The 25,070-nt window shown below is 34.5% G+C and overlaps 1 protein-coding gene across 1 annotated transcript; it reads left to right on the forward strand.

Moving 5' to 3' along the window:
* LOC143071858 (complement C1q-like protein 3) lies at positions 1-22,398 on the forward strand. Its single transcript, XM_076246472.1, has 3 exons — positions 1-246; positions 1,121-1,189; positions 21,900-22,398. The coding sequence occupies exons 1-3, from the start codon at positions 177-179 to the stop codon at positions 22,301-22,303; spliced, it is 543 nt and encodes a 180-aa protein (XP_076102587.1). The 5' UTR covers positions 1-176; the 3' UTR covers positions 22,304-22,398.
* Positions 22,399-25,070: the final 2,672 nt, after the last annotated feature.

Genomic DNA, 25,070 nt, shown 5'->3' on the forward strand with positions numbered 1-25,070 from the left:
ACTTTAACATGCATATGCATGTGCATACGCTTATAACTGGATCAATATGATTATCATTTCGATTTGTATTGGCAAATAGTTAACTAACTACGCACATATTATACAAATTCATTCAGGAAGTACAAGTTTATAGCCTACCATGGTTTACATAAATTAAGTAGTCTCATAAGGTCACAATGAATATTTTACACTCTGCAGTATTTGTTACACTAGTTATTGCATGTGCAAATTTTCCTGTGACTTACGGTAAGTCAGTCTTTATTGCATTTATTTACTGGTATAGTAAATACTTTGTTTATGTATTTTTTTGGGGAAAAGGGGGGTGTTCTGTTGGGCGTATGATATTTGCGCCGATTTTTAAAATTGTCAATCTTTTATTTGCGCCGATTTCATTTTTTCATTTGCGCCGATTTCATATTTTCTATTAATTGCACAGTTTGACACAGGTGAGTAAATACTTGTACATGTACTATACCTCAAGTCCTATAATATGTGACTTTGGAGTTTCATATCATTTACATTCAATTTATCATAATTTTTTTGCTATCAGGGTTTCAACATTGACAGTAAAAACAACTCCAAAGTCATATTATAGGACTAACTAGACCTCATACCACATCTTCTTATATCTACTTTTAAAAAGGTATATTAGTAAAATCTGGTTATAAACGGTGATCACTTACGTTTAATTTTATTGTAAAACGATGGACATATTGCACACTGAAACGAGCCGAGGAGTGTCAAAATCGGCGAAAATGAAATGCTTATCGGTACAAATGCTAAACACCGGTTCTGTTGAGTTGAAAGGGGGGGGGGGGGTGGCGGGGGAGGGGGATTTAAACAAGATTATTTTTTAGCATGTCTTTTGTCAGGCAGAAAAGCTTCTCTCGAGAAAAGTGACTTGCTTTATATAGATATTTTTCTCTCATTGAATTGAGGTATTGTCATCTTCCATTTCTTAAATTGTGTAGTTCTTGGTTTATTTGATGGATATGATACATGGATGAATAGACCGTTTCGAGTCTCAGGCCCTGTCTACTTGTTCATAGTACATAGACTTTAAATTAATTAGCAATTCTGATATCAACTGAATATAATTCATTTCATTTTCAATAAATAGGAAAGCTGGTATCGATCCAAGAGGATGTTCTTCGTGCATTATTGGTGATGAATAGGTCATGTGACACTGGTAATTATTCATATCTAACTTATTGTTTAACAGCAAACAAATCAGACAGACACAAAAAATGATACAACAAAAACGAAAGTGAATAACATTACAGTAAAAAAAAGTTTTCGTCTTGTAAATGAGAAAATTGGTCTCATTTTAAAGATATTTAATACCTTACAAATTCTAATCATACACTTTTAAAATGGTAAATATTATTAGTTACATAGTGTGCTAGTGACATAATACGGCGGATATCATTGGTATGGGGTCAGTAAGTTTCATATGGGGTGATAGCGATGTCCATCAAAGTGAACAAGTCTTCGATATCATTAGTATTAAGAACAATAACAACTTGATAGTTTCAGGCCGTATGAATTTTATTTCAATCGTTCATCATCAATTCCTTCGTCTGTACCTTTAAAACGCCCCTCCTTTAAGATTTTCCTCAACACCGTGTTGTTTTCATATTGAAATAAACACCAACTACTTACCTAATATGAAATCCTACTAACCTAAAATGAAATAAACTTAATCTCCACGCAGTTGCTTTTAACAAATCATATTCAATCATAGAAATACATAGGAGGTAAGATAAATATATAATATACATTTTATATAAATGGTCCGAGATTCTCTGACGCCTGCCGACCTTTTATATGAACTTGCAGTTGTTTGGACCGTTCCAAATATGTGATACAATCAATGGCAATCGTTCCGTATCAGCCATTAGTGATATATAATAACGGGTATATTATATGACTTTTTCAATATCACACAGCTCTTTTTTTATATTGGTGTCTTGATTTGATTTTTCTATTTTCGCCGTGGCATTGTCAGTTTGTTATTGGTTTCTGTGTTTGAATATCTATTTTGTATCTCTCGGCTCTCTTTTTATATGGTTGATATATTGAAAAGGCCATATCATATTTTCTTTTTTTATATCTGATAAATTTTAGTTTGTTTTTTTTTTTTTTTGGGGGGGGGGGGGCAGGAATTATAAAAACAAAGAACATCTTTATAAATCGGTAATTCAATGTCGGACATGTTTCATTCCACTTTTTTTAATCTATTCTTATAATGAATAATTTCATAAGTCAGATTAATATTTTTTGTATATCTTATTTCTCATATGATCAAAGATATTTACTTCATACATACTATATAATGCATTGATATTAACGTTATGTTATAACCATTTTTAAAAGATGCTCATTACAGAATTAACTTACAAAAAACAAAAGGAGAAAAAAAACTGCATAAAAACCCTTCGTTCTTTTACTGAGGTACTGAAATCGGTTGACCGCAAGTTCTGGAGGGTCACAATCAATTATTTTCATGAATATTTACTGATGAAATTAATATATATTACAAGCGATAATATCAGATTATTACATGGCATTTTTCATATCGCATGTATTATCAGCCCTAGGTTCAATATCAGCCCAAGAGCCGCATGGCTCGAGGGCTGATATTGACCGAGGGCTGATAATACATGCGATATGAACAATGACATGTTATGATCTTTTTATCATATGCTTCAACAGTAGAGAAAAATAACAGATTCATATATTGATCCTTTTACGTGGTTCCCGAAGTTTAAAGAGTAAAAAAGTTCACGGCCGTCGGGCCCAAAATTTGATACATTCAATATGAAATTTTTCTATCATATGCCTCAACAGAGAGAGAAAAAAAACATTTTAATATGGACGAATCGACAAAAAAATAATTCAACAATATACATAATGATCATTGTTTGGAAAAGTCAACTTTTTAAAGAAACTTTCTAAATTATGTTTCAGAAAAACTCAAAAAATGCATTTATTAAATAATTTGTTTGTTTTTTTTTCATTTTTATTTTTTTATTATTTTAAACAATATACTTTCCAGTATTCAAAAAATTGTTTTGTACACTACTTTGTAATGTTTTTCACTGAAAACGTAGCATTGAGGTGTATTTTCCGGAATTGGCCGAGTATTACCGGAATGCCATGTGATAACGTTACGGAAAGGCATGTGATAACAATCGAAGCATGTGATAAACTTTTCATATCAGCCCGCTAAGCACCAATTCGAAAAATATGGAATTTACGTCAATTTAATGCTATTATCATACGATAAAATTAATATGTTATCAAGTCTAAGTATGTGATAAGGAATGTTATCATATACTTAGACTAAATAACATATGATTTTTACCGTATGATAATAGCATTAAATTAAAGTATTTTCCATATTTTTCGAATTGGTGCTTAGCGGGCTGATATGAAAAGTTTATCACATGCTTCTATTGTTATCACATGCCTTTCCGTAACGTTATCACATGGCATTCCGGTGATACTCGGCTAATTCCGGAAACTACACCTCAATGCTACGTTTTCAGTGAAAAACATTACAAAGTAGTGTACAAAACAATTATTTGAATACTGGAAAGTATGTTGTGTAAAATAATTAAATTAAATTAAAAAAAAAAGAAAAAAAAATATTGAATAAATGCATTTTGAAGTTTTTCTGAAACATTATTTAGAAAGTTACTTTAAACAAGAGGCTCTCAAGAGCCTGAATCGCTCACCTTAATTCTTTTGGTTAAATCTCTCATCAATGATTATTTTGGCTTTTCAATTTATTTAAATGTTTTTTGGATCGTCCTATTTTCTTCAAAAGCCAAAAAAAATAATCATTTTCTCCTATGTTCTATTTTAGCCATAGGAGCTATGTTTCTTGACATACAAGGAAATAAAATATAAAATTTATACTAGATACTCTGAAACTCATTTAGCCTAAGTTTGGCTGAAATTGATACAGCAGTTTCAAAGGAGAAGATTTTTTAAAGTAAGTCAACATGATGAACAAATTGTGAAAAAAGTCTTTAAAGGGCAATAACTCCTTAAGTGGTCAATTGACAATTTTGGTCAATTTGACTTAATTGAAGATCTTACTTTGCTGAACATTATTGCTGTTTACAGTTTATTTCTATCTATAATTATATTCAAGATAATAAACAAAAACAGCAAAATTTCCTTAAAATTATCAATTCAGGGGCAGCAACCCAACAACAGGTTGTCTGATTCATCTGAAAATTTCAGGGCAGATAGATCTTGACCTGATAAACAATATTACCAAACGTCAGATTTGCTCTAAATGCTTTGGTTTTTGAGTTATAAGCCAAAAACTGCATTTGACCCCTATGTTCTATTTTTAGCAATGGCGACCATGTTTGTTGATAGATCATAACTTCGGATACAATTTACAAACAAGATACCCTAAGGAACATTCAGTTAAAGTTTGGAAGTATTTGGCCCAGTAGTTTCAGAGGAGAAGATTTTTGTAAAAGATTACTAAGATTTACGAAAAATGGTTAAAAATTGACTATAAAGGGCAATAACTCCTAAAGGGGTCAACTGACCATTTCCGTCATGTTGACTTATTTGTAAATCTTACTTTGCTGAACATTATTGCTGTTTACAGTTTATCTCTATCTATAATAATATTCAAGATAATAACCAAAAACAGCAAAATTTCTTTAAAATTACCAATTCAGGGGCAGTAACCCAACAACAGGTTGTCTGATTCATCTGAAAATTTCAGGGCAGATAGATCTTGACCTGATAAACAATATTATCCCATGTCAGATTTGCTCTAAATGCTTTGGTTTTTGAGTTATAAGCCAAAAACTGCATTTGACCCCTATGTTCTATTTTTAGCAATGGCGACCATGTTTGTTGATAGATCACAACTTCAGATACAATTTACAAACTAGATACCCTAAGGAACATTCAGTTAAAGTTTGGAAGTATTTGGTCCAGTAGTTTCAGAGGAGAAGATTTTTGTAAAAGATTACTAAGATTTACGAAAAATGGTTAAAAATTGACTATAAAGGGCAATAACTCCTAAAGGGGTCAACTGACCATTTCCGTCATGTTGACTTATTTGTAAATCTTACTTTGCTGAACATTATTCCTGTTTACAGTTTATCTCTATCTATAATAATATTCAAGATAATAACCAAAAACAGTAAAATTTCCTTAAAATTACCAATTCAGGGGCAGCAACCCAACAACGGGTTGTCTGATTCATCTCAAAATTTCAGGGCAGATAGATCTTGACCTGATAAACAATATTACCCCATGTCAGATTTGCTCTAAATGCTTTGGTTTTTGAGTTATAAGCCAAAAACTGCATTTGACCCCTATGTTCTATTTTTAGCAATGACGACCATGTTTGTTGATAGATCAAAACTTCGGATACAATTTATAAATTAGATACCCTAAGGAACATTCAGTTAAAGTTTGAAAGTATTTGGCCCAGTAGTTTCAGAGGAGAAGATTCTTGAAATAGTTTACGACGACAGACGACGACGGACGACAGACGACGGACGACGACGGACGCCAAGTGATGGCATAAGCTCACTTGTCCCTTCGGGACAGGTGAGCTAAAAAGTTGACTTTTCTAAACAATGTTCATTATGTATATTGTTGAATTATTTTTTTGTCGATTTGTCCATATTAAAATGTGTTTTTCTTTTCTCTATTGAGGCATATGATAGAAAAATTTCATATTGAATGAATCAAATTTTGGGTTCGACGTCCGTGAACTTTTTACTCTTTCAACTTCTTTTCGGGAACCACGTAGAAGGATCAATATATGAATCTGTTATTTTTCTCTACTGTTGAAGCATATGATAAAAAGATCATAACATGTCATTTTTCATATCGCATGTATTATCAGCCCTCGGTCAATATCAGCCCTCGAGCCATGCGGCTCTTGGGCTGATATTGAACCTAGGGCTGATAATACATGCGATATGAAAAATGCCATGTAATAATCTGATATTATTTTGCAATCGATAATATCTGCGTAGTTATACGAAATACGTTCTGTTATCATTCAAAAACGTAAGTCACGTATGAAGTAAGTAGAAATGTCTGTAGCTGCGGAACCGTAGCTCTTAGGTCTTTGACTATTTAATTTGCGGACCATCCGCAAACAGTAAAAAAATAACATAAGGACCTCAGAGCTACGGTTCCGCAGCAAAAATGTCTGCGGCAACATAACACCGGAAAAACTCTTGAATGGTAATCCGCTGTAAAAAGAAGATGTTTGAACCCATATACACAATTGGAGATTACGAGTTGTTACGAGAGAAATATCATGAATCTATTTTTTTTGTATGGCTGACTTTTTTCCTTTAAAGTTCATTTTTGTGTAAAAAATTTAATAGATAACAGATTAATAATCTACAAATGTATATGCTGTAAACTGGTAACATGTATAGGAAAATCAAAATATTTTCAATTCAAGTTTCCTGTTATACCAAAATATGTTGTGTATGAACGACAAAACGGAAAGAAGTCTTGTCATTTTTACCGGCTACTGATTTTTATTTTTTCTCCAACAAATTAAGGCTACATTAGAGCATATATATAGCAAACACGTAATATGATTATAAACATATGCAAAAGAAAATATACATTCAATCTATAGAAAAGACATAAAATGAAAGAAAAAAGTAGTGTGTAAAGTTTTAAGCAATATTGAATAATCCTAAATCGTTTTTGAGATACAGCGCGACATGTGACCCCCCTCTTTTTTCTTTTACAAAAAACTCAATAACTCTTAAATAAAAATTTGAATCATCATCAAAAAGTATACAGATCTTTAGATTAATATAACTAAAGTTTTAAAGGGGCACTAGCTACGAGATATATAAAAAAAATCTAATACAAATGTAAATAATTGTTTTTTTCTCAATCATTAATGAAATGCAAATAGTGAAATAAACATTCGCTTTTCGCAGCCAATATGGTAGAATTTTGTCAAAATAAGCTAAAAAAAAACATTGATTATTAATTATTCACTTGCAAGTGGATAATTCGACCTCATTGAATATGTATTCATGTCAGTGAACCCAGTGTCTCGCCTACTTTTGCTGTTAATCGAAGGCTCAACAAAAATGAGGAAAAAAATCAATAAAATTATTCCTCTTGGTACTATCTTTTAATTGTAAGAAGCTTCTGTCAAATTTCGTTAAAAATTCAGGATAGTTTATGAATCTAAAATAAATGTTTTAACTGCAGACTGTATGTAATGTTAATTAAATGGAAGAAAAACTAAGTCCATTTATAAGTAAAATCTAGATACACAGGCACAAAATTTAAACACAATTTCCTTCTGGATACTAGCTTTTGATCATAAACAAGCTTCTGTCAATTTTGAAACAAAACCAAAATAGAATAAGAAAGTTATTAAAATTTTAAAAACTTTAACCACAGAGTGAATGTGTTGTTTCCTGGCAGAAAATCTAAGTCCATTTATAAGTAAAACTAGAACACACCCGTGATATCGCGTGTCCGTGACTGAATTAAAGTATATAACTTTGCGTAAGCCTTATTTTAGTATTGGTATTGTCATCTGATAAAGTCATGCCGATTATAAGAGACAGAGTTTCTTTGCTTTCAAATCTTTCTGTTTGAACCCGTCGACCTGGAACTTATCAATAATTGGTAATATCAATTATTTGGAAAACAAAAGGTCCTGGAATAGAGTATTTTTTAATCAACAGCATTGTCCTATATTAGCTATAAATAAAGTTGAATTCTTTGATTTGTCGTTTTTAACTCATGACGGCTGACAAATTGGACCTCGTTATTTTGTAATATATAGATCAGTGGCGGATCCAGGGGGGGGGGGGGGGTTCCGGGGGTGCGCACCCCCCCTTTATTTTTGCCGATCAATGCATTTGTATCGGGACATATGTTTTGCACCCCCCCCCCCTTTTGCCCTGGGTGCCCTGGGTTAGCACCTGTTATATACCTCTATTTGGTATTTCTGGTTACCGGAAATGTAGGACATAATTTATACTGTTTACTGTATTTTACGGGACTGTATACCTTTTTTATGCTTGTCGGCGGCGAACAGTTAGTGTCGTCTGTCACCCATGTGTTTTGTTAGATGGCAGTAAAATAAAATTTGGAAAACGAAAAGCGTGACTTCAATCCCATAGTCCCCCCAGACAACAAAAAGGATTGAGGCCCACGACATGGTGGAGGACTTAAAAGGCTCTTATTAGCGTAAATATTGCTTTTATTTGTGATATAATTTTTGGTGAACATTATCTTTGCGAACACGTGGAAGTGGACAATTTTGTCAGCGACAAGTCAGCTACATATTTTGATTAGTATCTCATAATTATTTGGTGATAAAGTATCGCCAGTGCATGTCTCAACAACTCAGCAATCCGATATTATCCGTTTTCGTTTATTTAGGAAGGAAAAATGATGCATGCATAGACAGGGTGATAATAGTATCGCCAGTATTATAATATTGCATTCCAAATTAAATAAATGTGCAGTAAACAGTTTTGAATACGTGTGTAGACATATAATATTTTCGATGTTCCAATTAATACTTGTTTGGTGATATTTGTATCGCCAATGAGTTTCAAGTAGTGCCTATTGTATCCATTCTATTAACATGAACACAAAGTTTTGTACCGGTAAATGGTGATTATGTCAGATGAAAATTCCGAGCCTTCTATAGAACACAACGAATATCAAAGCGATTCAGAAACGGACAGTAACATACAAAGTTTATCTTCTAGATCATTATTAAGTGACGGATTCCTTGAGGATAACGAAATTGTAGGACTAACAGAGTTTGATTTACAAAATGTAGGTGATGTTAATTCTCCAGACAACACTGCAAATTTTGAACCAGAAATAAATGTGTTATTAGCCGAGGCAAGTCCAATTACATCTACCCCACAACCGTTAAATGTAACAGAAATCCCCACAGAATCGGTTGATCTACCTATTAAGATTCAGACTACTTCAATAATGAGCAAATTAGTCAGGTGTCGTGAATTTTCAGGATACCCCCAAGATAATGCGAAAGGATTTTTCAGTGAATTTGAATCTTACGCACTTCTCCATGAATTGCCAGAAACAGACAAAAGACGCATTGCAGCATTTCATTTACATCTAAAGGGGCCTGCGTTAACTTGGTACAATTCTTTGAGTGACGAGTCTAAAAGTTCGTGGATAACAATTTGTGTTTTGTTCAAGGAAAAATATATAAATTTTAGTTGGCAAAGCGCAACAGTTATAATGGAAAGTGAAATTTTCCAAAACATGGTATTATCTCCGGGTCAGTCGTTAGAAGATTATTTCAGTCAGCTGTCGGAAAAAGCTCAAATATTAAGAAAGCATGACCACGAGTTAGTAGCAAAATTTATAAGTGGGTTGCCCGAAAAAATGTCGTTTTTTGTACGTGCTGGTCAACCAGTCGATGCACACCATGCCTTAACTTCTGCAAAAATGGCGGAAGCCTGTGGGTATAGACAACACGGAGACTCTATAAATGCTCTTAAACATGAAAATAAACATGCACCTCGGCAGTTGCCAGGAAAATCAAACAGTACTGATTCCAACCAGAGCGAGGTTATCCGTGATTTAAAAAATCAGGTTGCTATTCTTACCGACTTAGTTCAGGGTAAACGCAAGGAGCATGTTCAGAGTGAACCATCACGTTCTGATGTTCATGACATTAGGGATCAAATCGGACAGTTAAGCGGTCTGATAACTAGTATGGCAGTCAGGGAAGTACCCCACAAAGAACCACAAAGACCTGAAAATACAAGCACGAATAATGCAAATACGTCTCGTTTTGACTCAGCTGAATGTAGGAGATGCAAAGGTCTCGGTCATTTTCAAAGAGTTTGTAACTGGAACGGGTATGGTCAATTTCAACCGTCTGATCAATGCCAACTGTGTAATCAGAATGGCCACATTGCTCAATCTTGTACCAAACTGGAGTTTTATGCACAGGGAAACAGAACCAACCCGGGTGTGGGGCACAATCGTCCGGGTTAACTTCGTCTATTGGTGCCGATTTTGATAAAAATTCAACTAAAGATAAATTTTTGTACATAACTGTTTTATTTGGTGATCTAAGAATAGCTGCATTAGTTGATACAGGGAGCTCTATCAATGTCATTTCTAAATCTTTGTATGATTCGATATCCGATCGTCATAAACTTTATTTTGAACAACTAAGTGAATCGGAAATTCGATTAGCCAACAACGATAAAATCAGAATTAACGGAATATCCAAACTTCAAGCCACAATTCATCAGAAAAATGAAATTATTGAAACATATATCATTCCCAAAACATCTCATCCTTTGATTCTCGGTACTGAATATTTACGAGAAAATAAAATTGTTTTAGATTTTAGTGATTTTAGTTGTAATCAGAAGACTGTGCCAGTTAAAACAGTTAAGAGGATAGAACTTGAACCGAATACAGAATACTTGACTTTTGGGAAGTTACCAAATTACGTTACAGTCGGATTGCAAGGGATATGCGTAAACAGCAAATTTTCAGTTAACCACAAGTTTTTAGTTGCCAAATCTTTAGTTGTCGTTCCTGTCAATCGCAAAGTTCCGATTAAATTATTGAATGCTAGTAATGTGAAAATAACGATTCCAAAAGGCAAAAATATTGCCGAATTTTCAACATTATCGAATGAGTACACCTATGTTGCAATGTCTGAAAAACCCGAGATACCCGAAGTGCAGAATATTCAGTTGGTTGCTAATGAAAATGGACTGCGGACCGATAATTCCGAACAGCAATGTGACATTACAGACAGTCCCGACAGGCAAGAAATTTTGACCAAGATTAAGACAGATTTTGATTTATCCGATCATTTAACACACGATCAAAAATCAGAATTAGCTGAATGTTTGTTGGATAATCTTGATTTATTTGTGACGAAAGAAAATCCAAACCTTGGATATACACATTTAGTGGAGCATAAAATACATCTGAAGCCGAATGCTGTTGGTAAACATCATAAGCCGTACAGGTTACCCCCTTACAAACGTGAGGTTTTGCGTGAGCAACTGGATAACTTGCTTGAACAAGGAATAGTTGTGCCAGTTAGTGAACAAGAGGAGCTACCCATTACAAGTCCGATAGTATTAGTCACAAAGCGAAATGAAACGTCGAATAGTAAGACTTCAACTCAAAGTTATAGGTTTGTTTGTGATTTTAGACATTTAAACGCGCAAACAGAAGATTTTAAATATGTTATACCAAACTTACAGGAACTGACGGAATCCTTTGCTGAAATAGTACCAAATTATATAACTTCGATAGATTTATCTTCCGGATTTTTTCAGATGGGCATATCCGCCGAATCTTCAAGATATACCGCTTTCAACACATGTTTTGGAACGTACAAGTTTTTAAGGCTGCCAATGGGGTTAAAGACGGCACCTAACACATTTCAGCTTCTAATGGACAAGGTACTGCGTGGTCTAAAATTCAGAACTTGTTTGTGCTATTTAGATGACGTATTGATCTGCTCTGAAACCTTTGAAAAGCATTAAGACGATATAAAAGAAATCTTTAAACGATTTCGAGATGCAGGACTAAAACTTGGACAGAAAAAATGCCATTTTGCAAGTGAGACGTGTATTTTTCTTGGACACGAGATTTCTAAACATGGGATAAGACCCCCAAAAGATCGAGTGAAGGCTATTGTCGACTTTCCAGCACCACAGAATATAAAACAACTTCGTCGCACAATTGGATTATTTAACTGGTTTAAAAAGTTTATACCAAATTTCAGTGCTATAATTAGTCCACTCACTAAACTTCTGAAGAAAAATCAAAAATTTGAATGGAAAATTGAACAATCTACAGCATTTCAAAATCTTAAAACTCATCTTGTAAATACCGATAATCTCAGTTTCCCCCGTTTCGATTTACCGTTTATATTGGCTGTGGATACTTCATCAAAAGGAATAGGGTACATGCTTTATCAGAAGGACCCAACAAAGGAAAAACCAAATATCATTCGTTTCGGATCAAAGTCTTTATCACGATGGCAGCAGTCGTATGGTCCTACGAAATTAGAGTTGTTGGGAATGGTCACTAGTATTCTTGACTGTGCGGACTATTTAAGGGGTACACAATTTATCGTGGAGTGCGACCACCAAGCACTCCAACCATTGTTTATGAAGCAATTCAAAGGAGCTATTTATGAGCGTTGGCTTGCCATTCTCCAGCAATTTACATTTGAAATTCAATATAAGCCTGCAGAACAAATGAAAGTCGCTGATGCGCTCTCAAGATGTGAAAATCCCCAAAACATTCCGATCGAAAGCCCTGCAGAAGATGATCCGTTTTTCCCCTTGGTAACAGAAAATACAGGAGAAATACGTTTACCCGGTGGAGTGAAATTTGTTGATTTATTTGAATCGAATGACAATACCGACGTTGTTGTACAGGCTATAGACATAGTAGCTGACAAGCACATCGATTTATACAGTGTAGAAACTGACGAGCATGACTCGCTAAATGATCCATATGATGCCGATACGGACGAGTCAGACTCTTATGTACATAATCGCAAAAAGAAATTTGGCAGAAATAATCAGAACGTTGAACAACTTGCTAATACTTTGCGCGATTTTCAAGTTGGTGCAAATACCTCTAACATCAAAAAGTTACAACGGAAAGATAGCGATTTAAAGAAAATCATTGCATATTTAGAAGATGATGTTTTGCCAGATTCACAAAAAGAATCTCGCCGTATTTTATTGGAGTCGTGTGATTTCATTTTAGTTGACGATGTGTTATATCACTGTAGAAAGGCAAAATCAGAAAGGACAAAGAACATGAGTGAATTTCAACTTGTTATTCCTAAGCAATTGATTTCGCAAATTTTAAAAATTACTCATGACTCCCCATTAGGTGGACATAGTGGAATTCAGAATACTTTAGACTCTGTTAGAGAGCGTTATTATTTTGCGCGAATGGGTAAAATAATCAGTGAATACGTGCAATCTTGTCATGAGTGCCAGTCACGTAAAGTTAGCAATTTAAAAACGAAAGCAAAAATAGTAGCATATCCTACTCCTAGTGAACCATTTCAAGTATGGCAAATGGACATTTTTGGACCACTTGTTTCATCAAATAATGCCAATACATACGTTTTTACAGCAGTTGATGCTTTCAGTAATTTCTTGTTTGCTGTGCCATTAAGAAATAACGATGCAATATCAGTTTCTCAGGCAATTTTCAATTTTTTCTGTAATTTTGGTGTGTGTAGCACGGTTATTTCAGACCAAGGATCAGAATTTATTGCCAAATGTACAATGGAAGTTTGCAAAATGTTGAATGTAGAGCAAGAATTTACACCTAGTATGATGCATCACTGTTTGGGTCGCTGTGAACGTACACATCGTACCTTAGCGGAGCGTTTAACGCCTTATGTTTTAGACAATAAACAATGGGAAGAAATGCTTCCTGGAATAGTATTCTCAATCAATAGTTGTGTAAATTCAGGATCAAAATACTCTGCTTTTGAAATTGTCTACGGAAAAAGGCCAAATTTTCCGTTATCGCCTTCTTACATAGTTGATTTTAAAGATATTCCGAAAGATGTAAAAACCTATGTTGAGAATTTGAATGCCCGTTTGAACATTATTCGAGAGCATGTAAAATTGAATACCCTTGTTGCTCAACGGAAAATGGTAGAAACCGAAAATAAAAATGCACATGAACTAGATTTGACCGTAGGCGACAATGTTTATTTATCCAGAGAGCCCGTTGGACAAGGCAGGAAATTTCAGCATATTTATGATGGACCGTTTACTGTAACATGTCTTCCGAGTGCACATCTAGTTATTTTAAGAGATCCAACAGGAAAGAGAAATTTTCGCCGTCCCGTGCACATCAATAGATTAAAGCTTGCACATATACGGGTGCCCTTACCAGCACCTTATTTTAACCAACAAACCGACGAAAGTGAAAATACTAGCAGTAAGTCGGATAATAGTTCTAGCTCCGTTGACAGGGACACCTCGGAGAATTCTAAGTCTATTTCTACAAATGTTACGACAGAAAGTGACGCCCCGGATACAGATGTGGTTTCTCAACATGATACTACAAATTTAAATAGACCAAGAAGGAATATTCAGAAGCCTGTGCGGTACCGTGATGATAACTATATAGACCCCGATAAAATAGTGGATTCATGCGAAAACAATCAATTGAAAGTAAAACGTATTCTTGCCAAGCGAAAAGACGGTGCAAATTTCGTTTACTTGATTCAGAAAGTAGGAGAACCAGCACAGAATGCAATTTGGCTCCCTTTATCAAAATTACCACCCAAAGCACAAACCTTGCTACTTTCAAGACCACCGCCGTTGATTCAGTAGTTATATTTTTAGTAAAATTTCGCATGGTGATGATTGCATCGCCAAACGATTAGCTCAAGTCAAATATGTCATATATTGAAAAGTTATTCCAATGAAACAATCAGAGTGCCGTAGATGAAATTTCAGAAATCGGTTTAATTCCTTGTTTTGGTGATGATTGCATCGCTAAACAGAAAATGCGTGCGTTGTAAAGTGATGATTGCATCGCTTAACTGAAATTATACACTTCGTTTAAAAATAGCATTGATTGGATGTCTTACAAAATTTAGTTGCGACCTTTTTAAAGTGATGATTGCATCGCTCAATTTATTTACACTTCGTTAAGCAATACCTATGTTTGGACTTTTGAGGAAGATAAATATATATGTATATTGTTGTTTTGGTGATGATTGCATCGCTAAACTAACATAACATTCGATTGCGGGATTTACACAGTTTATATGAACTATGCAGAAGGACATAATCTTCTTGATTTGTGACCTTTTTTTTTGGTGATGATTGCATCGCTCAATTTATTTACACTCCGTTAAGCAATACCTATGGTTGGACTTTTGTTCTGCTGTTTTGGTGATGATTGCATCGCTAAACTTACATACCTTAGATCGCGAGATGTGAGCAGTTACAGCCATACCCTGATTTTCAGCTATGGACTACAGAAGGATATAATCTTCTTAATTTGTGACGTTTTTTGGTGATGATAGCATCGCTATTATTGCATTGTACTAATGTAAATGTACTTTTATTTACTGTTATTTTCGTATGATATTACGATTGATTGTTTTGATTTTTTCTTAAAGATATGCATTTCTATCATATGTTTCATTCAAAAGGTATATATATCATAAAGCTAGATAAGGCATTAATTGAACAAGATGTGTTACATGCAACAGAATTGAAAAGTTTTTCAAATACTTGCGAAAGTTTTTCTCAGTTGAATATATAACGGTGTACAGAGTGTTAGTGTCTGCTGGAGTGAAAACCTGTATATTTTCTATAACATTGTTTATTGAGGCTGAGAGTGTATGTATATATGTCTATCAAAATTATTTTCATGAAACTTTTGGCTACTTTATAAGTGTGCGTGTGATAGTGTTATACTAGATTGTGTTATTTAAAATAATTATATTAAGAGTTTCTGGTCTCTGCTAGCAGCACTGTGATTAGAGCACAAATTGTCACCAATATATAGCAAACTTAAGAGTGAAGTCAACTGTATAAAATGTTTATTAATCTTTTATTATATATGCAAGTACAAACAAAACTGGGTCCATGTACGGAGTCTGAGACGGAGTTGGTGATGCCAGAGTGAGAAATGGTGTATACAAATTTGAAATATATTTTTGTTTTGTTTATTGTATTGTTTTATTGATGTCTGCATTTCCAGTGACCAGACCAAAATTTTTCAAATTTTATATTTGGGCGGGGGATGTTATATACCTCTATTTGGTATTTCTGGTTACCGGAAATGTAGGACATAATTTATACTGTTTACTGTATTTTACGGGACTGTATACCTTTTTTATGCTTGTCGGCGGCGAACAGTTAGTGTCGTCTGTCACCCATGTGTTTTGTTAGATGGCAGTAAAATAAAATTTGGAAAACGAAAAGCGTGACTTCAATCCCATAGTCCCCCCAGACAACAAAAAGGATTGAGGCCCACGACACACCCCCCTTTCGAAAATTCCTGCATCCGCCCCTGTAGATGGATACAGAAAAAGGGAATTTTATTTTTACAAAATTTACTTCAGGATACTTTCTTATGATTATAAACAAGCTTCTGTCTAAGTTTGGTAGAAATCCAGTTTAGTTTAAGAAAGTTATTAAAATTTAAAAAACTTTTACCAGAGTGAATATTTGTGGACGACGACGACGCAGACGGAATGTAGGATCGCTATGTCTCGCTTTTTCGACTAAAGTCGAAAGTTCGACAAAAATGATATAGTGTTGACATTGCTGAAGAATCTTACTCGCTCACTGTACTGCTTTATATTCATTGAATATTAAGATTAATGTGTAGGGTGGATGAACAGTTGGCTATTTGAAGTCCAGTGGCGCATACGGACGAGAAAATGCCAATGTGGTATGAATAATAAACTGTTTATGTATTAGAACCACTGATTGGTTTATTTACGTGCTAGTTCAAAAGGTTAACAGGAAGACATATTTAATATGTCACACTGTTAGGACATCTCATTGTGACTCCGAGCCGACCCGTCTTTGCTCATACTCCTAAATGTCGTGTGCTTATCAAAGAATTGACAAATACCAATAAGTATGAGTCTTTGTTTTGAACCGGATAGTGATCAAACATACAGCCTCCGTACTTGGTGGTTGGGTGGTTAGTACACTGTTGGTAGTGGTGTTATGTCCCTTTATAAAAACAATACGGCGTCAAAGCAAAATTTGAAACGTTTTGCCCGAACAACAGATGAAGAAATTGATATTGAACAATTGGAATAAATGCAAAAAAAACTCTACAGTTTACAAGTTGTTATTGCTGGCGATCGTTTTGTATAGACAGATGGATGTAGGTTCTTTTGTGTTGAAGACTTGATCACTTTGATAGGCCACTTGTCTTAATGCCATGTGCTAAGATAGTCGGTAAGATACATTCGGTACACAATGCGCTAGCGACATAGTACTATAGGATCATTTACATAACAGCGTGGACAAGACCATTTCTTATCGCGCTCCGGTTATCAATTGACTGGGTCAGCTGAGGTAAAAGTTTGTGTTGATTTAAATGTTCAATAATTTTATAATTAAATTTGCATGTACTTTACTCTTTTATTCTATTAACCTCCCATCTGGAATCTGCCACTGAATGAGCGTAACATCTCTGTTATCGATAGCAGATGACAAACAAGTTAACAACATAACTATGATCAACTATTGCGGATGTCCACGCTGTTATAACAATGATTCTATATATGGAGTCAGTTAATATTGCTTATGGGGTCACGATTTGCTCTCACCAAACATGGAATATAATGATACCCATAAATATCGTATAAGGCCGCTCGAACCTCATTTAAAATTTACTGACCCATATGTACCGTATATGAGGTCGCTCGAATCCCATTATAAATTTTCTGACCCCATTTATATCGTATTAGGTCGCTCGAACCCCATATGCAATTTACTGACCCCATAAATATCGTATAAGGCCGCTCGAACCTCATTTAAAATTTACTGACCCATTTGTACCGTATATGAGGTCGCTCGAACCCCATATGCAATTTCCCGACCCCATATATATCGTATTAGGTCGCTCGAACCCCATGTCCAATTAATGGCCCCATATATCACATTTGGTCACTAGCACAATCTTTACTGACTTATACTAGTATTGGTAGTTTTCTTAGTATTCTTCATTTATAGATCTCTGAATATCGATGATCATAATTCATATGATACACTGCTACTTTTGTGTAGGTACTTTTTCTGTACTAAAACATGTAGTACTGGAAATTTACTTTTAATATTTAGTACTATTTCTTTACTTTAAAATTATTGTAATATTTAGGTACCTTTTCTTTTACAGTACTGTATTTGTAATAAAAATGCTGAAAATCAAATGTAACAGTGTAACCAAAAATCTGTAGTACTTAATTTTCAAATTACAAATCAAGTACTGTAAAATACAGATACCTAAATATTACAATAATTTCACGGTGTAGAATGGTAACGGACTTATCGGTTTTTTTTCGACGTTTCCGCACTAATCGGGTTCAGCAACGGGTTTATCGTGTTTTCAGGTGACAACATTTGGCGTTAACACATGACAAGGGTAAAATCTCTTTGTTCTTACTGTGCTATAATCTGGATAATGCACAGCAAAGGTGGGTTTGGACGACCAATGCAGTTTAGTATGGCGTTCATTATCACAGATCTAGTATATATATATGTTTAGTGGCCAGCTGATGGACGCCTCCGGGTGCGGGAATTTCTCATTGCATTGAAGACCTGTTGGTGACCTTCTGCTGTTGTCGGTTTTATGGTCGAGTTGTTGTCTCTTTGACACATTCCCCATTTCCATTCTCAATTTTATTTGAATGGGAACATATAGTTACTCTGGGTTGGGACCCCCTTTTAAAATGGCTGGATCCGCCCATGTAATAAATTTTGTCAAAGTTTTAATCGTCATTAATTAAATTAAACTGTGAATAAATTTAACAGAAACGATAAAAAAAAAACTACCATTATATCGCAATTTTAGAATAAGTCTAAAATTTAAAAAAAAGTTATTAATTTAAAACTTACCAAAGTCGCATTTTCCCCCTATCTTTACCCCACAAGAAACTTTCCTAGGTTCGTAGATTGCGGAATATCGTCCACATTTCTAAAATGTTCACGTAAATTGATTGCGTCATGGGTTAAAACAGTTATTGACCAATCAAATCGGTATATTGGATTTCATTTGCACACCTCGTGTGACCCTTTAACCCGAACTCCTACGTCGTTCGGGTTAATTAGGATCACACGAGCCGTGCAGATTAAATCCCATATACCGACTTACTTGGTCAATAACTATAACTAAGTGGTTATTTCTTTCAATTTGTATTAAAGCAGAATTGATATTTACAAATAAGCTTGATGTCACGGAATGGGGACATTATTTATTTTGCTGGATATATAGTCATATATTCATGGGAAGCTACGATTTATTTTAAATTGTTTCCACCAATGTGGTACCCCAACTTGAAAACAAATATTTTTCATGGAAAGATGTCCAAGCGTGTTTTAAGCTTGTTGTTTTCTTCTCCAAGTAAATATTTGGTTATCATTCATTAAATGTAGACATTTTCCCTTTCGGAACTGTTTCATGCACTATTAAGGTCTTAAATGATGGTTAATTTGGAAAACTTGTGGCACCGGACTCTTTGCGTTTTTGGCACCGGACTTTTTGTTCGCAAATGAATCTGGAAACTCATATCTTCTCAGTCAGTCTAAGTGTTTACTCCGCCTGCATGGTTGTTCAACACTTCAAGTCTTACTTTATACATTAATCACACATCACACAATGATATACTTTATTTATCCACAAGCAAATGTGTGGGATTCTATCAGTATCTCGGCCTCATAGCAGGGAGGGTTCTAGTCCGAATAATTATGACATCTGGGAAGGCTATTCTAAATGCTTGCTTTAACGCCCTTCTGCGACGATGTAAGGCGTCAAAGAAAGCCTTTCAAGACGTGATATTTATTTGAACTATTAGGTATATAAAAAGAAGATGTGGTATGATTGCCAATAAGACAACTCTCCACAAGAGACCGAAATGACACAGTAATTATCAATTATAGGTCACCGTACGGTCTTCAACAATGAGCAAGGCCCATACCGCAAAGTCAGCTATAAAAGGCCCCGAAATGACAATGTAAAACAATTGAAACGAGATAACAAACGGCCTTATTTATAAATAAAAAAATGAACAAAACACAAATGTGTGACACATAAACAAACGACAACATCTGAATTACAGGCTTGGGACAGGCACATACATACATACATAATCTGACAGGGTTAAACATGTTAGTTGGGACAGTGGTATAATAGTACACCATAAGAAAAAACTTTACATTTCTGTTGAAAAAGGCTTAGGGGGAGGGTGGCGATCCCGCTAACATGTTTAACCCCGCCACATTATTTATGTATGTGCCTGTCCCAAGTCAGGAGCCTGTAATTCAGTGGTTGTCGTTTGTTTATGTGTTACATATTTGTTTTTCGTTCATTTTTTTTTTACATAAATAAGGCCGTTGGTTTTCTCGTTTCAATTGTTTTACATTGTCTTATTGGGGCCTATTATAGCTGACTATGCGGTATGGCCTTTGCTCATTGTTGATGGCCGTACGGTGACCTCTAGTTGTTAATGTCTGTGTCATTTTGGTCTTTTGTGGATAGTTGTCTCATTGTCAATCATACCACATCTTCTTTTTTATATTAACACATCAGATGGACAAAAATACAAGTGGACGTGGCTGGGTACTTGTACATCCCAACAACAAAAGACACAATGAACAGATCTGCGAGTACTCGCAGTTATTTGACAACTCGTTTAAAGTCACTAACAACTATTACAAAATCATGCATCTAACATGCACTAAATGGGTTCATAATTAAGGTTTCATAGTTATTCACCTGCTCCATCAACAATTGTTTTTCAGGACTGACACATAAAGCTTCACTCATACATGCATCATTTGTTGTCTCTTTGACACATTCCCCATTTCCATTCTCAATTTTATTTATCATTGTGAATATTTCTATTACGCCGGAATGAACGTGTCTTTTCGAAACATCCGCCAAAAGACCTTCACGTGTTAATCTGGGATAGAGCAGAAATATACCATTTGTGTTTTGTTTGGCATTGCATGTGATTTTGCCCCATACCGATGTACATTTACTCAAAGAAAAAAAATCAAGATTGCGGAAAAACACTTGTCAGTGAGAAGTTCCAGACTTGTATAATTCTAGCACACGATGTCAAATACATGGGGTTATAAAAATCTTTTATATTTCATTTCCCAAACAAACAAACAATACGTAAACATAATTTTTTACCCTTATAAAACAATAAAAACACAATAAGTCCTGTACTAAATAAACCTCAACAGTATGGTGCCAAAAAACCTCTTTTAAGGGAAACCTGATTAGTCCGCTGCCAAGCAATTTTGATAAAGCTTTTATATACGATATTTTAAGTTTTTGAATGCACACAAGTGGTTCTAATATGTATTTTGTATGAAATAAAGGAGCACAAAAAGTCCACATTCTAATTAATATACTGTGTATTTGAACGGAAACACACCATTAATAGCTGTGTTCGGCCAGTTGTCCTGTTTAGTGTGGAGCTTTATGAAAAAGCCAAGAGTGGAACAGAAGCAAAATGAAAAATTTTGCAAAGTTAGATCATCGGTGCCTTCTGTGATCATATAAACATAAACACTAACGACTTATTTTCGTCTATTTGGCTCATTTTGTGTCACACAGTCTGAAAACGAAACGCGAATAAGTCCGTTGCTGAACCCGATTAGTGCGGAAACACCGAAAAAAACCGACAAGTCCGTTACCATTCTACACCGTGAATTTTAAAGGAACAAAATAGTACTGAATATTAAAAGGAGATTTCCAGTACTACAGATTTTTGGTACAGAAGTTGTACCTATGCTAAAGTAGCTGTGTAACAAAGTTGAGTCAGTTCCTTCCTCCTGAGATATGAGGACTTACTTCAACAAGCATAGTAAAACAATGGATTTTATCAAAGTTAATAAATTCAGTCAAAACTAGGTAAAAAATGCACCGTAGTGTTAAGTATGTTGACATTAATTTATCTTTCAGTCATCTTCGCTAGCCAAGGGTTACGACCCACTTCCCTCTAACCCTTGGCTAGCAAAGATGTCTTTCAGTCTAAACAATGACAAAAAAATATTGAATTCCTAAATCCAATCTCTTGTTAACATTGCAAATTTCACAAATTATTTATCAATGAATATTTTCAGGAGCCAGTAGTTCTCATTATGCATTTTATGCGTATTTGTCACATGACTTACCAGAGCCTGGAGGGAATCGTCATTTAATTTACGACACTGTCAAGACAAATATTGGAAATGCATATAACAACATCACAGGGACATTTACAGTCCCTCGTAATGGAATCTACTCTTTTACCTGGTCCACTCGAGTCCAGTGTTCCAAGGCACATACAACAGAACTTGTTCTCAATACGAGAGTTCTTGGGAGTACTTACATCTGGTGTGGTTATAATACAGTGACTGGTCATGTCGTCACTTATGCTTCACAAGGCGAGGCTGTGTTTGTTCGAACCCACTCTTCGCCAGGTAAAGGGGCAATAAAGAGTAATAACTCAGGCCGGTCTGCATTTTCAGGATTTTTGATTGGGTAATTTTTTACCCTAAATTTCGATTAGCGATATATTTTTTTTATACATATTATATATATATTATTCATTTCAATGATAAACGAATGCACACGTTGAAATGTCTCTCCTGCTTTACTTATCATGATTAAATTTGTGTTGAAATTTTGTAATATAAAGTTTTACACTAAATTTCAAATAGAATTAGAATTATCAATTATCATTGTAAATGAGGTCAAGGTCTATTAGTCTTGGACCCCGACTGACAAACATGTACACCTTACACCAAATATAGGTTGCTTATGGTATCCCAGAAACATACCCAATTATGAAAATTAAACATTGATCAATGAACCATAAAATTGAAGCCAATGTCAGATGAACCCTGCCAGACAACATATACACCATGCAATCATTCCATAACCAAATAAGCTGACCTATTGCTTACAGTATCCGGAGAAAAAACACCAGACATAACCGTGAAAGTTTACATTCACTAATGAATCATGAAAATGAGATCAGGGTCAGATTAACCCTGTCAGTCTGACAAGTGCACATCACAATCGTTCCAAATACCAAATATTTTTGAAATATTGCTTATAACAAGGTATAGTACTATACAAATCCTTGCTTATAGTATTTATATAGTAAATAGACAAAACCACGAAAACAAAACATAGACCAATGAATCATGAAAATGATATTAGGGTCAGATTAACCCTGTCAGACTGACAAGTACACATCACAATCGTTCCATGCATCAAACATATTTGAAATATTGCTGATAGTTTTTGGTAAATTACAGAAAAAAACATAAAATCATAACGTAGACCAATGAACCATGAAATGAGATCAAGGTTAGATGAATCCTGCAAGACGGACAAATGTACACATTGCTTCAAAATAGACCAAACAATAGTCGGTTTTACACAAGTATTTCTTATGAAGTTAAATCCAGAAAGGTGCTTTGGTCGCATTACATTATAGTGTTGTTTTCACAATTTTAATCAGAATTCAGTAAAGTGACTGTTTATAAAATAAGCATTGGAATATTCATATACATATATTGTCCCATTACTCTGAAACATCAGTCCAGACTGATATTGCAAAATCGAAAGTGAGACAACATTCACCAATTCAAACAACAGTGTAAAGTTTGTAGTTGTTTAGACAAACTCAATGAAATTACTGATCCGACGAATATTATATTATGTAGAGATCAAAGACTATGTGTCGCTGGTAAGTTGAAACAGACTTATCGTGACTGTCAACCAATTCGTGATGGTAACACTTTTGTAGTGTCGATAGATATAAGCCAAACTTCCTCGTAAATATGTTGGAGCAGTTTTCGTTTAGATTGCACACCGCTTCTATACTATTAAACGAGAAGACCTCATTTTGGGTGTCGCTTCTCCTCTTTCCACAATAAATTAATCAACACGCCTCTGTGTCCTATAGGTATAGTGCATAGTCGCATTTGTCATAAATTCATATGATTATTCAAATTGAGTTATTTCGGGAGAAAAACGAGAAAAAGTATCCGGATATTGTCCCGCCATTGGACGAAATTTTAAGTCAGATTAGACTTCCGGTTTGCGTTTTTCTATATACTTTGAACATACATATACAAAGAATAAAGTGTATTTTCAGAATTCTATCTGCTATCATTTTCAAGTTTACTATCAACGGCGGTCACAGAGTTTATTAAATAGAGAGGGTCTGTATACTATATCAATCACCACCATGGATCGATTAGTAAACTTAGAATTGAAAGTAAATACACTATATTTACAAGGAATGAATTTTCATAATATACAGATAAGCGCTAAAAATATTCATGTGAACTTTTGATACCTTTTCTGAAATTCTCCAGTCATTAAATCTTTTACAAAAAAAAGAAGATGTGGTATGATTGCCATGTCGAGACAATTCTCCACAAGAGACCAATATGACACAGAAATTAACAACTATTATAGGTCACCGTACGACCTTCAACAACGAGCAAAGCACATACCGCATACTCAGCTTTAAAAGGCCATGAACTGACAATGTAAAGAAAACTAGCGGCCTTATTTATGTACAAAAAATGAACGAAAAACAAATAAGTTACACATAAACAAACGACAACCAGTACTGAATTACAGGCTCCTTACTTAAATGTCCATAACATACTAAATGTATGTTCATATTGAAATTGATAGAAAACCAAAAATTGGGAATTTGGAAATAAAGGAGGAGGGATAAAAAAAAAACATTTTTCTGTCCCCAATAAGCTATGACTTAATTATGACACTTTTGCTGAAATTCCCCAGTCATTCAATTTTTTACAAAATTCTTCCAACAACACTTTACATACTTTAAACTACGCTCTGAATGCCCGCGATTTCGCGGGTGTGTTCTAGTTGTTTAATAAAGTATAACAATAATACCGAACTCCAAGAAAAATTAAAAAGGTGAAATTTATAAAAAGAAAATGACAAAATCAAACGCTTTAAATAAAAAATAAACTGACATATTCATGCCTTGGAGCAGAAAATATGTCAGTTTATATAGTTTTAATAACGCGATCGCAATGTATCAAAAAAGATATGTTAGCGCAAAACGAAGGGGCAGATGGTTCATCCAAACATACTGGAGCTATTTTACTTGACGTGTGATTTATAAAAAAAAAACATAAATCTTAAATTTGAAGGTAAAGTCCCATAACTCTGGAATAAAATAAATTCCAATGAGCTAGTAAAGTTTAGAGAAAACTTATAGTATGCATACTCTAAAAATGTGCAATACGTGAAAA

This window comes from Mytilus galloprovincialis, chromosome 4 (assembly GCF_965363235.1).
Source record: "Mytilus galloprovincialis chromosome 4, xbMytGall1.hap1.1, whole genome shotgun sequence".
NCBI classification, from domain to species: Eukaryota; Metazoa; Mollusca; class Bivalvia; order Mytilida; family Mytilidae; genus Mytilus; species Mytilus galloprovincialis.

Excerpts from the sequence above, each read along its gene's own strand:
- LOC143071858 (XM_076246472.1), top strand. The coding sequence starts at position 177 with ATGAATATTTTACACTCTGCAGTATTTGTTACACTAGTTATTGCATGT. Across the intron at positions 247-1,120 it reads AAATTTTCCTGTGACTTACG|GAAAGCTGGTATCGATCCAA; the intron begins GTAAGTCAGTCT and ends TTCAATAAATAG. Across the intron at positions 1,190-21,899 it reads GAATAGGTCATGTGACACTG|GAGCCAGTAGTTCTCATTAT; the intron begins GTAATTATTCAT and ends GAATATTTTCAG.